Source organism: Lithobates pipiens, unplaced genomic scaffold (assembly GCF_037356315.1).
Source record: "Lithobates pipiens isolate NorthernLeopardFrog02 unplaced genomic scaffold, aLitPip1_a1.2 Scaffold_65, whole genome shotgun sequence".
Taxonomy (NCBI): domain Eukaryota; kingdom Metazoa; phylum Chordata; class Amphibia; order Anura; family Ranidae; genus Lithobates; species Lithobates pipiens.
The window spans coordinates 1,329,351-1,347,500 of NW_027507887.1; the positions used below are offsets into that span (position 1 = coordinate 1,329,351).

General features: G+C 40.8%; 1 protein-coding gene across 3 annotated transcripts in view; it reads left to right on the forward strand.

Annotated features, from left to right (window-relative positions):
* The window catches only part of LOC143958928 (putative E3 ubiquitin-protein ligase DTX2), a 106,464-nt gene that overhangs the window by 72,633 nt on the left and 15,681 nt on the right, over positions 1-18,150 (forward strand). For 2 of the 3 annotated variants that reach the window (XM_077467913.1, XM_077467914.1), the window contains exons 5-7: positions 4,787-4,921; positions 10,269-10,333; positions 10,427-10,585. In XM_077467913.1, coding sequence (XP_077324039.1) covers positions 4,787-4,921; positions 10,269-10,333; positions 10,427-10,585 — 359 coding nt within the window. The remainder of the gene's footprint in view (positions 1-4,786; positions 4,922-10,268; positions 10,334-10,426; positions 10,586-18,150) is intronic. The other variant, XM_077467915.1, reaches the window with a different exon arrangement.

Genomic DNA, 18,150 nt, shown 5'->3' on the forward strand with positions numbered 1-18,150 from the left:
GTCTGGAGACATGCTTGGCCAGTCCATTACCTTTACCCTCAGCTTCTTTAGCAAGGCAGTGGTTGTCTTAGGGGTGTGTTTGGGGTAGTTATGTTGGAATACTGCCCTGCAGCCCAGTCTCCGAAGGGAGGGGGTTATGCTCTGCTTCAGTATGTCACAGTACATGTCATGGTTCTCTCAATGAACTGTAGCTCCCTAGTGCCAGCAGCACTCATGCAGCCCCAGACCATGACACTCCCATGATTATGCTTGACTGTAGGCAAGACGCACTTGTTTTTTGTACTCCTCACCTGGTTGCCACCACACGCTTGACACCATCTGAACGAAATATGTTTAATTTGGTGTCACCAGACCCCAGGACATGGCTCCTGTAATCCTTGCTCTTAGTCTGGCAGCACTTGTGTGTCTATTTCCCAAAGACAACCTCTGGATATGACATTGAGCATGTGCACTCAACCTCTTTGGTCGACCATGGCGAGACCTGTTCACAGTGAAACCTGTCCTGTTAAACCGCTGTATGATCTAGGCCACCATGCTGCAGCTCAGTTTCAGGGTCTTGACAATCTTCTTGACAATCTAGGCCATCTTTAGGTGCGCAACAATTCTTTTTTTCAGATCCTCAGAGAGTTCTTTGCCATGAGGTGCCATGTTGAACTTTCAGTGACCAGTAAGAGAGAGTGAGAGCGATAACACTAAATTTAACACACCTGCTCCCCATTCACACCTAAAACCTTGTAACATATGACACTGGGAAGGGAAAAGTTTTTTGAGTGGACAGAAAATTTACACTGTTATACAAGCTGTACACTCACTACTTTACATTGTAGAAAAGTGTAATTTCTTCAGTTTTGTCAATGAAAAGATATTGACAAAAAATGTGAGGGGTGTTCTAACTTTTGTAAGATACTGTAGTTTCTTCCCCCAAGATGAAACTGAAAATATCCACCACTTATTTATTTTATTAAATAAGCACCCTAACCTGATATGTTTGCTTTGTGAATTGAGGCTCTTATCTTTGCATTGTTTTCATGTTAAGACAGTGGTATCTCTGTGTCCTTTAAGGCCATTTTGGTCTTCTCTGGCAAAATGCTTTACTTACTATAGCAGGTTGTTGACATTCAAATGACATATTTTGAATGTAATTGTTTTGTTTCTTGCCTCACCACTTTTTTATGTTGTATGTAGGAAGATTAGAACAAAGACTGAAACCTATTATTACATATCACTGTGGTATCTCTGGAATTGCTGGGTGTCACTGTAGTATCTCTGACATTTCTGGGTGCCACCCTGTTATGTCTGGCATGGCTTTTGTCTTGATGTGGTAAAGGTTCTGTCTACTACTGAGTATCTTGCAACTGATTTTATATGCAGTGTTGTAACCTTGCCTAAAAGTGAATGCATTCATTTTTAAAGAGTTAAAGGGCACTTGGGGGACCTTAAAGGGATTCCTTATCCTGAACAGACAAAGTGACAGGTTCCTAATAGGGCAACCCCTCCGGGTTCCTAATAGGGCAACCCCTCCGGGTTCCTAATAGGGCAACCCCCTCCACCTACTGATAAGTTCTCTGTGCTAATAGTCCCTGTCTTCACTTGCGGGAACACGAAGTCTAAAGGCTTGTTCCTCTGTCAGTGTAACAATGTTTGGGCCTGTTGATTGGCCACTCAGGCCTGAGTACTGCATCTTTTAACAAAGGGGAGAAGGTCACTTAGTCCCACATACCCATAAATACCAGATATTGCTCAGACCTCCCACAGACAGAGTGGCAGGAGAGAGCCACCAGGGTGAATGCCATTGAATCAGAGAGTGGCTTCTCTTAAGACCCTGTAACCTAATCCTGAACAAGCAAAGAGATTTAAATGGCATTCCTTTTGCTTTTGCTCAAATTAAAGTCTAGTACACATAATCAGAAATTTGTACGAAAAATACCACTTTTGTGATTGTACAATAATCTGATAGTTTAGTGCACAGCTTTCAAGAGCCGATAGCGGCAGTTCACCTCAAGTTATTAGAAGGAAGAAAACGCAAAAATGTTTCTCGTACGATACTAGATCATACCATCTTCGTTTAACCGGTACCGTTTTTTTTGTCAGAAAATAACAATGTATTCATAACTTTAGTAACCTCCTTGTTTTTTTTTTTATGGAGGCTAGTATGAAAAAAAGGATAATTCATCTCATAATCTCCTTGTGTGTACTAGGCTTAAGGAAAGCTTCAGATCCTTGATCAATTATGTTGATTGACCCCATTGGGGAGGTATCCCACCTTCTCATTTTCTATGTGACAGTAAGTAAGTGGGGGGGGGGGGCAACTCTCTAAAACAGTAAACCCCCCCCCCCCTCAATCAATACCAGTCCCTTATCCGAGCATGTGGCTAGGCAGATCGGGGTTAGAGGAGAACAAGCAAGCGCCCCCCTCTCCTGAACCATACCAGGTCAGGTGCCCTCAACATGGGGGGGTGGGGTACTTTGGGGTTTTATTGTGAAAGCATAAAGCTTCCAGCATACACTGCAAGCCTTCCACCTTTAGCCACACCCCCAATTTGTTTCACCCATAACGGGGCTTAATCATGTAGACTGAAATACTTGGTATCCTTTAAGATTTTTAAAGAGACTATTTTAGGATAGCCATAATCATTCTAAACAAGGTAGTATAGTTATACCTTTCATACATTAATCGAAAAACGTAAATATTCCAAAAAGAAACTTTCCTATGTACTTTTATTCCAGTATTATGTGCATAGTGATATTCTCATATTTTCAAGCCCCAGCTATCCTACATAGTAAGTTAACAAACTTTTTATATGCATGCATTTTTTGCATGTTTTATTTATGTATTTTCTTTATTTGCTTACTTATTACATACTATCCTCTGTGGAGCATGCTTTCCATCCACTTCTGCTTTTTGCTTTGCCTCAGTCTGCTTGTTTTTGCCTAGTAACTTATGGAATGTCTAAACTGTTTTCTAACAAGGAACATCAAACATAATAAAATAAAATTAAATTGAAATATTTTGTGGGGGGGGGGGGGGGGGGGAGTGAGGATGCGTTAGCACCTTGCTCAGGTTTCCATTGTAGTCTGTGTTGGGAAGAGTCCACCTCTCTATTTGGTGTCCATTAATACTGGAACAGAAGGTAAATACAGAATGCAAACTTTTAGAGTTGTCCGCAGAACAGGATAATTAGGAAACCCTATTCTAGTGAAAACTGACCAAGGCCTCATGCACAACAGGCATCTGGAGCCACATGATGTTAAATATGAGCCCACTCAGGAACCACAGACGCTGCATACAGCCACCCATAGAAACCAATAGCTATAAGCAGATGCCTGCATTAATACGTGTGGTTGTACATCTAGCTACTCAATGCAGAATGTCTACATCCAGTTTCCTACATCTGTAAGTATGAGTGTTGATGCAACTACTGACATAACCGCACACAGCTATGTACAGCCATTGATTTCTCTGGGTGGCTGTACTCGGCACTTGTGGCTCCCTAGCAGGGAAGAACGTCAGAATTTTACATCATACAACTTCAGGCGCCTATGTGCATGAGACACATAGGCGATTTTATCTAACTTTCTTTTTAGCGACTTCACTTCCTGTAGTGTGTTTTGGAGAGGAATGGAAGGGAAAGCTACCAAATGGAACACAGATAACCAAACAGACAAAAAAAATAAAAATAAAACAGATTTAAATCCAAAACTTAATAAAGATTTGGCTAGAGATACACTTAAAGATCCATACCCAAAAGTAAATTTATTTATTTTAACATTGCACTTTATTGATGCAAGGAATCGTCATTAATAATAAGGCTGCTTGGCGGAGTGCAGGTGTTCCGTCAGATTCGGAAACCCATCAGATTTTGTAACAGAAGTGACATTCCATCACACCCATCTTGGTACACCCCACACTCGGCCGCGTTAAGGATACAGTGAGAAGGCGGCGAGCAGACATCTTTTTATACCCACTGGAGTTTTGCATTTGACAATTTTTTTTTTTTAACAGTAAACTGAGCTTATATATTGAAATACTGCATTTTAAAATCCGTGACACTGTTTTGATGTTGAATTTTAAAAGCAGCGGCAAGCCTGCTCATCTGACAGATGCCGCTGATTTTAAAATCCAACATCAAAACAATCAGACGGTTTTCAAAAGAATGTATGCCACTATATAAGCTGAGTTTACTGGTAAAAATAAGTTTGTAATGCAAGAATTTGGTGGGTGTAAAAAGATGTTCGGTTTTCCGCCTCACTTTATCCTTACTGCGGCCGACTGCGGGGTGTACTAAGATGGCCGTGACGGAATGCCACTTCTGTTACAAAATCTGACAGGTCACCTAATCTGAGGAAACGCAGGTCTGCCAGAGAGTGTGCTCTCTTATTTGAAGTACTATGCAAATAAAAATTAACATGCTTATTGGTCTGTGTCATCTGAACAGACCTTTTTCCATCACTAGTATTTCAGTGGCCACTGCACATTTTAAAGGAACACAGGGTAGTCTGTGCACAGTGTGCACCTTGTTTCTTAGTCCTCAGCTGCATGAAAAGCAACAATGGAAAATCATTTGGTGTAGATGTTGCAACGCTTTTTTTTTTTTTTTTTTTTATTATTATTATTATTTAATTTTGCATTTACACATACTTTTGTTTTTTTGGCAGTTATCCATCCATTTTATTTGGATTATTTTTTTTTATATATATATATATTTTTGTTTCCTACCCTATCCCATTGTTTCCTTTTTTGTTTTTTATTTTATTTTTTTTGCATGTGGACTTGATGTACATCTAGGCATGACGGCTATTCTGATGTCTGCAGCTGGGCTCCCTGTACGTCTTACCTCTGCACCTCCACCCTCCAACCCACATGTGACCAGTAAACGCTCTAAAAGCTCAGTTAGAAAATTGAGGAAAATGCCAAAAAAAGGTAGATTTGTCGACCCTCTCACAATATTTTGATATTAATTTTGTTTTTAATTTCTATTATTATTACATTAATCCTGCACCACTTTGGCATGCAATTATCAAGCCGTTTATGGCACATCTTAATTTTTTTTCATTACTGAAAAAATAAAGTGCTATTTATGCTTTGCCAAGGTTTGGCAGTAACCATTACTGGTTAGAATGTGCTCAATCTTGCCTAATTAACCTGTTTAACTTTTCTAAAAAAAGCCACAGGTGTCCCAGAAAGTTTATATGTATGGCCAGACTAGCAATATGAACGTACTGTGGGGTTTCACATTTTTCGTACTGCAGTCACTTTACCTCCCCTGTTGTAGTTCTGTTCAACCCCTTCCCTTTGGGAATCTGTATATTAACATTGCACAGCACAGTGCCCTGTGCTGGGGATACAAAAATAAACATTCTTCTTTTTGACAGTTACCAGCTGTCAAACCCAACTGTCACTGACGGCTTCTGTCCCTGTTAATGATTGGGAACCACTTTGATTAGTTCCCAGTCATGTGATCGCTACATCAGCTATGATATAGTACTCACATGCAAGCTGGGAGCTTTTTAGGGGGAAAAAAAACATCTATAATAAAAAAAATAATACTTCACCGACTGCATGTCCTTTTTTTTTTAAATGATAAATTTTATCTTTATTAGTTGTACAGTTATCAGGTTAACTGATGCTGCTAAGTTTAGCCCAGGTATCTTGGCTTCAATTAATTATTCAATTAATTTAACCAACAAAAGGGTTAAAAATGCACTCAAAAGTAAAAATTAAAGCTTGAGGTACAGGTTGCATGGCATACTTGCTCATCGCCTTAATTTTTCATCCAGGAATTGCTTTAGTTTACCAGTGTGGGTAAACTTCTTCCTATTAACATCTTTATAGCATTTCTTGGGGGGAAGGTAATTGAACTTAAAATCATTTAGTTCACCAATGGAAAAACAGTGCATGGCAATCTAAACACTAGTGTATTGTGTAAACTGGCTTAATCCATACAGCCATTTCCTCTGTGAAAGTGTTCTGTTCACAAAGGAATACATTCAATTGTACAAGAAGGCACAAAAGAAAGTTGGAGGTTAAACACCATCTGCACCTAAACCTGTAGTTTGCATTTTTGCTGGTATTTGAATTACATACCGGCTTCTTGTGTTTTTCACAAACTCCAGTATTCCCAGTTCCGCTCAACTACTGCAGCTGCTGTAGTGCCAAACAGTCTGATAGTCCCTTGGTGGAACAAATAATTGAGTTAATCAACTATGTCAGTGGCACCTTCATTATAGTCTTAGGAGAAAAAATGGTGACCAAACTCGCCATGGGATTTCTGACTTCTATGAGAGACATAAGAAGCAGGTGTAAAAAAAACACTGATTATCTACCCAGTGATATCAGAGCACTGGCCATTAGAGGTGCTATTTTAAATTGGTAATTTACAGCTGATGTGCTAGGTCCTAAAAGGAGAGCATATGTGCCAAACTCGCTTTGGAACTTGGTTTATAAGGTTTGTGATGAGATGATTGGGTGAGTTTTTTTGATAGACATGCAAAGTCTCTCTTGTAAAAAAAAAAACAACCTCTTCCCGCAGTACAGAGCAGTGGCATCCAGGAACACTGATGGGAGAGGATGCGACAGTCCTTCTCCACCAAGCCCAACAGTGGCTGCCTGCTATGCCCGCCTCCCCCCTCAACCCACCAGTTATCCCGGTCTCTATCACTATGCTCAATACAGCTCACTGACCACGCGTGTATGGATGCATGAGCAGAACTCATACAAGCTGGGAGATGTCACCTGCATGCCAGTTAATCAAAACAAAAGCAAGACAGCCCAAAACGAGAAATGCCCGATCCTCAGGTCATCCTCTTTGTAGCAGGTGGAACAGCTCGCAATTTAAGGTGGACCAATCCGCGACCCCATATTAAGGCAAGCCTAAAAATTCAGAACATCCCTTAAAGCGTAACTTTACCCTTATTGTGACGTTCTCTCCACTCCTCCTCCTCCGCACCTAAAGCACACTTTTTATTTTTTGGTTTACTTTTTTTTTTCTTAAGAGGTTTGTCCCTCCCCTGAATGACAGGCATATTATGCCTGCTATAGCTCCGCATAGTGCTTCATAGAGAGAGGAGAGGGGTGGGCTTAGTGGCGCATCATTCCAGGACCCGTTGGCTAAACTCGAAAGCCATTTGGCCTCGGGATGATGTCACATGGCAAGATGGCGCTAGGCCGAGCAGGGCAGAATTCTGACAGGGTTTTGCAAGACACAGCTGAATTGCTGGGTGGGTGAGCATCTGAAACATTCAGTACCCACCACAAGGTATGCAGAATAAAAGAAAAAATGGAGAACCACTTTAAGTTTGGTGTTTGCCCTGTATGTCAATCCCTAGAGTAGACACACTGTACTCAGACTTTGCATTATTGGAAGTAGGCACTCTAGCAAGTTAGCGTGCCTGAATGTGCAAGTATACTGTGGAAATATCACACCCAGCATACATCGGTTTAGTGACACTTCACAGTACAAACCCTTCAAGTATGGCATTCAAATTTAATAGAGACTTTATAATGAACTTGGGTGCTTCCTCTCATCCTTTCAAGGATTTGTTACAGGATGTTCTATACCTTCCAGACACACCTACTCTATTTCCCCCACTCCACTCCGTCAGTGCCCCCAAGGGGAATTCTGGCTCTTTTTAATTCTAACTCCATTTCAGGCACATAACATGTGGCCTACCAATAAAAACTGAATGTTCCAGATCTATGTCACTATCCTTGGTCAGAATATGATCTTAAGGTCCCTTTCACGTGAACCAGATCCATTTTTCTTGGCAGGGGATCTGTCTGCTGAGTTAGATCCTGATAATACCAGCCCCAGAGGATGCAGAAGGGAATGAAAAGGATATTGAGGCAGTAGTGCAGAACCCCCCCCCCCCCCATCTTTGCTGATATCTATCCAGTAGAAAAAAGGTTTGAAAAGAAGCGGTCTATTTCGGTTGTCCTGCTGTCTTCTGTAAGTCAATCTACAGCTAACTGGACTAGAACTAGGACAATGGCCAATTAACATGACCCTGTATTTCAGGATTGTGCTGTTGCAGTGCAACTACTGCAGTTTGCTTCTGCTCTGTATTTTTGTGTGGATGCCCTAGAACATGTCATGAGACATGGTTCTAATATCCATTCACATGCGCAGAATCAGATGGCTTAAAGCTTGGACAGTTGAAGTTGCAAAATGTGCTTCACATGTATGCCCTTCCAAGGAAGACATCTGTTTGGTGACGCACTTGACCAAAGTATCAAAGAGATCACTGGAGGAAGGTTCCAAAATAACTCCTCCTCAAAATGCAGTGCATCTGTTCACTCTACCCAGGCTTCAGTTTCAAATCCTGAGTTTAGCCCTTAGGTTTGGCCCTGAACCACCTCTTGTCCCAGGGAGTTTGTGCCAATACTGCCACAAGACCGGTTCAAATGTTTTTACTCAAACCTGTTAATTGTACCAGAGCCCAACAGGGATATTCACTCTGTTTTGAACCTAAAATCCAGGTTCCTTCAAATTCCAAAACTTGACATTGGAATCTACATGGTCAGTAACTGCCTCTTTGAGACAAGGGGAATACCTGACATCGGTGGATATCCAAGATGCTTATCTGCATGTTCGTATTTACCCACCCCATCACTGCTTTCTGCACTTCACAGTGGCAGAAAATAACTTTCAGTTTGTTGCACTGCTCTTCAACCTATTCTCTGTTCCCAGAGTGTTCACAAAGGTCTTAGCACCTCTGCTGGCCCTGCTCAGAACCCAGGGCATACAAGTCATGGGCTGCCTAGATGACCTTCTTCTGACAGACTGGCTTACCAGTCAGTTGTGAGCAAATGTTCACTTCAGTTGACAATCCAACTGCTCCATGCTTTCAGCTGGGTGCTCAATTTATTTATTTATTTATTTATTTATTTATTTATTTATTTTTAAACCTTCTCTTTGCCTACAATACTTGGGTCTGGTTTTGAACACATTCAAAGTGAAAGTCTTTCTTAAAAGGAAATGCTTTTTCCAATAGCCTATGCTTGAGAACTGAGATCCAAGAGACATCCCATAGTGAGCAGCTCTATGAGCGTTCTAGGCCTAATGGTTGCCTCTTTTTAGGCAATGCCTTTCACCCAATTCCAGTCAAGAATTCTCTTTCAATTCGGCAAAGCTGTCCCGGCATGTAGCGACTGGTGGGCGGCGAAGAATTGTTGGTCGGAATGGCTCCCACAGCGGCACTTTCAACATGAGTCATTTGGCCTCTGTTGTTTTTTGGGCCCGTTGAACATGACTGTCCAGTTGTTTCCAGTGTCCTGTACTGTACAGTTAAGATAAAAGTAATTTTTACTTGGAAATTCTGTATCTTGGAGTACAGAAGAGGACGTCCTTTCCTTGGTTTATTTTGCATTGCTTGCTGCAAAAAAAAAATAAAAAATTTCAAGGAGTGGGATATGGTTATAGGGAGGCATCCCAGGGCAATGTGTCGTCAAAAGCTTGCCAGTGTTTAATCACCTGAAGGTACACACCTATAACCTTGGTGTATGAATGTCGCCGGTGTCTTATACTGTACTCAATTGTATGGAATTTACAGGTAAGTCATATTTCCATATTTTTTTTTCCCTAGCACCCCTTCCATGCAGATTAAATTGGGAGATTTCTTTCAGCATCAAACGATAAGCTTCTAAATCCTGAATAAATTAGCATTCCTTTAAAATCTACACCAATTGCAGATTACTTTCTCTACATTAGAATGATAGATTTCACATCATTTGACAATCCTTTTTAAATCTATTTCCAGACTCCTAGGCATCCACAACCTTCTTCTTTTTTTTTTTTTTTTGATTTGGGCATTATGACATCTCAGGTCAACAGCAAAGAGAACACCAGATCATAAATGTCTGATGTTTAAATAAGATGGATTCCACCTGCATGCTCCCTGAGGAATTTTTAATCACTGGCGCCTAATCTGGAAAGCCAGGTTCTAATTTCATCGATTTGCAGTGGTGGTAAATGTTTGTGTGTACTTTTTCAGTGTGACAAATCAACTATTTCAATTATAGGAATAAATACTCAATGTCCGTTTTTATGTGTTCGTTCAGGTGTAGCACTTTTATCTGTAGGCACTGATTGAATTGATAGTTGTCATTTGAGAAGCACTTTGTCAGTGTTATGTTGAGATATGTTAAAAAGAAAAAGTCAACAAGTGCCATAGGATATACTTGCTTTTCACGTGACTGTACGTAGGAATGCATATTTTTGCTCTAAACCTTGTGTTTTTAACCTTACATAATTGTAATGTATTTGTCTCAGGAGTTACTGACCCAGAACAAGTTGTGAAGAAATATGTGGAAACCATTGAGAAGCCTCCAGAAGAAGTATGATTGCACTTTTCATAATATACAAAGAAATGCACGGAGTAGAAAATGTGAATTTAATGTTGCATGCAACCTTTTCCTTTTATTTTATAGGACTGTATCATTTGCATGGAGACATTGACTACGTCTTCTGGATACAGTGAAACTTCGGAAAGCAAATCCATCAAGCCAACTGCTGTTGGAAAGCTGAAAAAGTGTGGCCATATTTTTCACCAGCTCTGTATGTTTGAAATGTATAGCAATGGAAACAAGGTATTAGCTTTTATTTTCAGTAAAGGCCTACACTTTTCCCTAGTCCTTTGTTTTGCACTTGTGTGTGCCATCATTTAAGCTATTGTTCAAATAATGGTTCCTGTTAAACAGGTTGGAAGAGTTAATGTATAAAGGAATTGTAGATCTTTTTCTTTGTATTTTTTTTAAAACTATACTAGGGTAATACTCAACCCTGTGTCCCTGTGATTGATGTGGTGTTTACGGACAAAGGTACTTTAGATTATGTATACTGTATGCCACCATCATGGATCTTGCCTGCTCTTAACTGTATCAGTACGCTGGTGGCACCCACCTCAAAATGACTGCCTGCCTGTAAACTTTTTGCCTGTAAGCCACACACACCACTCATTTTTCTTCTATTTTTTTTTCACTGGGTTGAACAAAAAAACAATTGTCAGGTCAGAGCTGCGGTACTAACAATCTGATGTTAGTACAGCGATCTCCCCTGCTGAGTTATTGTGTTCTGACAGCGGGATGGCTCCCCTGCCAGAATACTCTGAACAGCACTCTCAGCCATTGGCTGAGAGTGCTGATGGGGAAACGGTCGGCAGACCGTTGTCAGACATGAGCCATCGACAGAAGCCAGCAGAACAGCTGGTTTCTGTCAGACCGGCTGCCACACACACGGGGCGAATATTGGCTAGTTCAGCTGATATCTGCCCCGTGCGTACTAGACTTTACAGAGCAGAACCTGATGCTGCAGGCATTATAAAAACTTCTAGGTTGCAGGTGGCAACAGTGCATAGGCACAGAACAATAGGCTGCACAGCTAAATGATATACATTTGGATAGCTGTACATACCTAGGAGGGAGTGTTACTATTACTTCTTTCAGGTAATAATATTTTTTCTTATGTCATGTATGGGTGCAAACTGGGTAAAAATGTTTTGGCACGAGCCAAATGATTAAAAATGTTCACTTTGTTGATTTAAAAACAATCCCGCTCTGCTTGAATTTACAAATGTCTCTAGATAACATAGAATGCTCCTGTGTTTCTTCTTTCATGTGTTGAAAGTTTATTTTATCAAATAAAGTTTGTAAATTTAGGCAGCAACTTTCATACTGCAGTTCTTCTAAAATGCACTGTGCGTTTTCTAAACAATTGCATACTACATTTTAAATGCGTTGCATTACAGCCCATGTGCGTGAAAAACTGGTTGTTAAGGGCGCTGTTTCTTTACAACCAGCTATTTAGTCATTGTTATGGATGCCAGTGATTGGTTGTTAAGGAGCCGGAAGCCGCTGTCCTGCTTAACCAGTAATGATGCCTTCCCCAGTAGTTGGCATGCTCCAGCTCCTCTTGTGCAGGAGCAATGCTACCACCGCAGGGGGGAGAAGGTGGAGAGAAGGCAGGCACGAAAGCTTCGGCTCCAAGAATATGAGGGGAGGAGGTGGGGAAAATCAGATCAGATTCACAGGAACTTGAAGACTGGTGCTACCAGGGGGGAGATTGTTTACATACCTGCTAATTGTTAAGGTAGCTTAACAATCATGGGCTCCTTAAAGTGGAACTTCACAAAAAGGGGAAGTTCCACTTGTTATCACCCCCCCCCACCCCTCCACTGCCACATTTGGTACTTTTAGCGAGGGGAGGGGTACCTGATTTTAAGAGGTATCCGCTCTCACGTCCGGTCAGATCGCCACAGCCCCCCTCCTTGCCCCTGAAGCCTTATGGGACATAGGTCCCAGAAGACGGAGGGACCGTTTTCAAAGCGCAGTGCAGTCAACAGGCTTCACAAGATGCCCGCACCTGCACCCAAAGCCAAATTAAGAATCGTCTCGGATGAGGAAATTGCAGGATCCCTGAACAAGTAAGTGTCCTTATATTAAAAGTCAGCACTTGCAGTATTTGTAGCTGCTGACTTAAAATTTTTTGGGGGGAGACTGAAGCTCCTCTTTAACAGTCAGCTATTCACTGGTTGTTAAAGCGTTTGTTACCCAAAAAAAAGATCCTGTTCCTTTAAATTTATGTTATACAGCATAGTGCTTGTGCTGTGTAATTTGCCCCCCTAAATCTCCTAAAATACCTGGCTGATCCTGCCTGCTTCTGACCTCCCCAATGTAAACTACCACAGTTTATCATGGCTGCTGAGCCCTGACACCATGGTCAGTTTGAGTGCCTCCGTCATCCGCTCTCTCCTCTGTCCTCTCTCTCCCCCTCCCTCCCTGCCTGTCGGCTAGTGACAGTGCCCACCACTCCCCTCTCCTCCTGCTGCTGAAATTACTTTTAAATTGTTATATAATCCTCTGTGCTTAATGTTAGGTGCCCCAGTGTCTGTGTTTTCTAATAAAAATAAAAAGCCATTCTATACCTGATTTCAGAGCAGCGATCACGTGACTGGTTGCCTCTCCTCCTGACTGACGTCAGCGGGGGATTCTCGGTCTCTCCTGCTGTAGCTGTCTGATCGAGAGAAAGGAAAAGTGGCTGGTCACACCGAGCGGCGCTACGAAATAAGGTTTAGAAGAGCTCTTTGTATATATAAAAAACAGTGGCACCTAACATTACCAACCAGAGATGATTATATGAACACAACACAGTGGCTTAGCAACCACTTTAAAGATGCCAGTGCGTACCCGCTTCTAAACCAGTATAGTGACCATAACAAAGAACTTAAAAACAAACCCTGGGTGCATTTTAGTGCGTTTCTTATTGACTTCAATGAAAGGTGCATTTTTGGTGCCCTTTTTAAAAGTGCACAAAAGATGCAGCATGCAGACCTCTTCAAACCGCAGCACATACGCAGTGATTTGAAAAGTTTCATAAAATTTTTAAGCCGTCTAGCACAGTGGGGTATCTTACTCAATTTGGGATCCCTGGTGTTCTCGTGATTTCGCCAGAAGGATTGTGACATCACCTTCGTCTAGGCACTATGGGAAGATGCTGGCTGTAAGGTAAGTATATTTTATAAAGTTATTCCCCCACAGATGTGCTTTTTTTGTAGCTATCATGCATCACTTTAAAATGGGGTGGACTGATGTACAAAGCAGATCTTGCATTTTTAGCTCAAGGCCTGCTTTTAAATTACAAAATGGATTTTGTAGCAGTTATACATTTATAGACAAATAATTCTAAGAAGCTCAAAGTGGTTGTAAACCTCTCACGTAAATATGTGAACAAAGCTTATCCCTCTATAGCGTGTACTTGTCTCAATATAGAGCACTGTGTCGCTACTGTCTGCTGCCTTGTTTCCCTGCTATTTGCATGAGTCACTTCTGTAAAGTTTTTCTGACACCAGGGGAAACAAGGTGACGGGGATGGAGCTTCAGAATACAGCCTGTGATTGACAGCCTCAGCTCTGTTCCTGTGTGTTCCTGTCTGAAGGAGGATGGGTCCCTTTCCTCCAATCAGCTCTCCTTATTGAGCTATGCAGAGTGTAACTTCAGTTCTCCCCCATGTTTTCTGTCCACTCAGACAAGCTTTGTAAATTCAGCAATTTGAACTGATGTAGAGTAGAGAAGACTGTATATGGGTTCAACGTATGTAGGAGGATTTGTTTCATCTCTGTGTATGTCGTGGCAAAAATATTGGCACCCCTGCATTTCTGTCAGAAAATTGTTGCAATTACAATGTTTAGCCATTCTCATGTTTATTTCTTTTGTTTGTATTGGTATGACACAAAAAATTGGAAAACAAAAAGCCAAATCTGACATGTTCCACTCAAAACTCCAAAAATGGAGTGGACAAAGTTGTTGGCATTTTATCAAAATTGTAAGAAATAATTGCATTCCATGTGTGTGATGCTTCTGTAATTTGTAGTTAAACTTGCCTGTATCAGTTAAAGTGGAAGTAAACTCCCCTATCATTTTCAGCCAAGGAAGCTGCCATCTTTGCCTCTGTTTAATCTTCAACTGCTATGGTGCTGCACATGTGATTTGTTATGACACCAGCCATTGGATGGTTTGATAGTTTGGCTGAGAGCACAGCCAATGTGCAGTTAGCATTCCCGGCATGCCTTTTTTTTAACTGTTTAAATCCATGGGTTTACTTCCACTTTAAAGGTGCTTTCCCTGTAGAAATCATAACGGCAACCAGTTAGAATGGTGAAAAATTGATAACCTTTCTGTTGTGTCTCTCTGTGTGCCACACGGAACATGGAGAAGAGAAATTGGAGAACAAAAATTGTGGAAAATAGACAATCTCAAGGTTACAAGTCCATCTCCAGGGATCTTAATGTTCTTGTGTCCACTGTGCGCAACAGCCCATGGCACTGTAGCTAATTTCCCAGATCGTGGACGAAAGAGAAAAAAAATGATCAAAGTTTGCCAAAACTTACCTGAGGAAGCCAAAATGCTTTTGGGAGAATGTGCTGTGGACATAAACTAAATTACAGCATTTTTTGGTTAAGCCCATTATTCTACTGATTTCATAAAAAGAAATGAGGCTTTTAACCCCTTCACAGGTAAAACAAATCGGAATGCCAAAGCACAATTTTGCAACTTTGACTTATATTCGTAGAACTGTACATATCATCACAACTACTTGGTGCATCCAGGTGCACTGTACCTTGTTTTTTTTTCCAGGACAAATTGGGCTTTCATTTGGTGGTAAATGGTAATGGAGCGCTCTGATTATTTTTTTTTTTTTTTTTTCAATTATTATTATCCAAGGAAAACTGGCCCAAAATAAAAAAAACTTTTTTTTACCTGTATATTTCTTGCTACTACCATAACCTTTCACCGAATAACAACCCAAGTTCAATTCTTCAATAACCGCGATCAGGTGAACCGGAATTGGGAATTCCAGGTCCTGATCATTAGTATGTGACCCACGGCTCCTGTTGAGACCCCTGTCTCTGTGCTGCTGGGAGCACTCCCAGCACAAAGGGAGATAAGGAAATATGTGGCCCCATGGAAAGATCCCAGTCCAATGGGGCCGCATATTTGCAGTGGGTGTGAAGAGATTAAAGAAAAGAATACAGTCCCTACATTCAAACATGGTGGAGGTTCACTGATGTTATTTTGGGGTTGCTTTGCTGCTTCAGGCACTGGATATCTTGACTGTGTATATGGCATTATTAAATCTGAAGGACTATTAAAGAATTCTGGGGTGCAATGTAGGGCCCAGTGTCAAAGTTGGGTCTCCATCAAAGGTCATGGGTCTTACCGCAGGGCAATGACCCAAAGCACTCCTCAAAAGCACCAAGAAATGGTTTAAGACAAAGTGATGGAAAGTACTGAGCTAGCCAGCATAGAGACCAGATCTAAATCCCATAGAGCACCTGTGGAGAGATCTCAAAACAGAAGTTTGGAAAAGGAACCCTTCCAATCTGAGACACCCGGAGCAGTTGGAGAAAGAGTGGTCCAAAACTCCAGTAGAGAGATGCAAGCAACTCATTGATGGTTAGAGGAAGCAATTGATTTCAGTTATTTTTTCCAAGGGGGTGTGCTATCAAATATTAACTTGAGGTGCCAATAATTTTGTCCAGTCCATTTTTCTATATATTTTTTTTTTGTCTTCTGCTTTTTTTTGTGTCATACCAGTACAAACAAGAGAAATAAACACGAGAATATCTAAACATTTGTAATGGCAACAACTTTCTGGGCGAAGGAATGCATTATCTGACAGAAATGCAAGAGTGCCAATATTTTTTGACCATGTAGAAGTAAGGCCTCATGCACACGAGACGCTGTTAAACGCGTGTTTAGATGCAGTTGGACACTTTTTTTCAACTGCCCCTGAACTCATTCAATGTTATCCTATGTGTCCATGCACACAGTCTAGTTTTTTGCCGTTTTTATGCAGTTGTGTTTAACCTCGTTTTTCCAGAAGCAAAAAAATGGGTTCAGACGCAAAAATTTCCACGTTTCAGACACAAAACACGGCTAAATGCGGCACCCGCGTTTAGCCGCGTTTGCATTTATAAGCGTTTTTAAAGGAACCCAATTTTTTGGACCTGAACACTCAGAAATATGATCTGAGAATGACATTTTGCGACCCGACTATCACCAAGTGACCCCGAGATAGGGGGCCCCAAAGTCAGGTCGAAAAATGTCATGCACTTTTCTGCATCAGAGAATGACATTTTGTGACCCGACTTTGGGGGCCCATATCTTGGGGCCCCTTATTGCCAAGAACCCCAAATTTGGTATGCAGACACTGTGGAACTAGCACTACAACATATCCAAATTTGAGGTTCCTGTCACCAAGTGACCCCGAGATAGAGGGCCCCAAAGTCAGGTCGCAAAATGTCATGCACTTTTCTGCATCAGAGATACATGGCCTCAAAGTCAACTGTGACCATCTGCAGCAATGTAATTTGGTCATTAGGGTTGGGTGTTATGGTAAGTGGTTATCCGTTAGGGTTATTGTTTAGGATTAAGGGTTGGATTAGGGTTGTATAGGGTTAGCAGTTAGGGGTAGGGTTAGTGTTGGGGTTAGTGTTGGGGTTAGTGTTGGGGTTAGGGTTAGTGTTAGGGTTAGTGTTAGGGTTAGTGTTGGGGTTAGGGTTAGTGTTAGGGTTAGGGTTAGTGTTAGGGTTAGTGTTAGGGTTAGTGTTAGGGTTATTGTTTAGGGTTAGTGTTAGGGTTATTGTTTAGGGTTAGTGGTTAGGGTTAGGATGAATGGTTAGGGTTAGGATTCTGGATATTTTAATAAGGCATTAAAAAATATTATACTACCATATACAGCAGCAAAGAATTTAAATATATTAATCAATACATATTTCACAATAAAAATATATTTAAAATTGGCCAAATAAATTTAAAACAATTATAAAAAAATCTAATTAACATAGATTTGCTTTTAAATAAAACAATTTGAAACTAGAAAAAATGAATAAAAAAATATATTATAGACATTATTTTTTTTTTTAAATAAAGGACAGAGAAAAAAATTCATCTGTACATCTATAGATATATTTTATAAATATATACACATACCTGATCGTTACCAACAGATGTTCCTCTGGTGACACACTGTTTCTCATATTGGTGTCCATGAATGTCAGACCAGGTCGTACTTTTTCTAAGAGCAGATCAAATGTGACAATGGACATCGGGCTAAAATTAAAAAAACTTTTCGGGGTAGGTACGCAGCTGCACATACATGTTTGTGAAATATCCAACGGACATTCACTGTCCCATCAACGAATGGGTCCAATATCGATGAGCTCTGACTCTGGACCTCTCACGAAATTTTGCGACGACGTTGCTGTCTCATCAAGAGCAACATCAGGAGCATTTCCTGACATATATTCAATATGGGATCCATTTCAAAATATATACCACAGAAAGAGAGGCAAATGCAAGTGGACAACTGCTCACTCTGATCAAAATAGCAGAAATAGTTTAAAAAAAACATGCTTTGAGAGCTTGGGGAGGGTCTACATGATGTCATCTTTATAAACGCAAACGCGGCTAAACACTGCATGCAAACGCAGCAAAACGCGCGTTTCAGCTTTTTTTTTAGTAGAGTTTTCACCTGCGTCTCATGTGCATGAGGCCTAAGGGTTTACAACCACTTTAACAAAAAAAATGTAGTTTTCCATCAATTGATAGTTAAAGCAAAGAGAGATAAGCAAAGCAAATGTTGTTTTAGTGACATT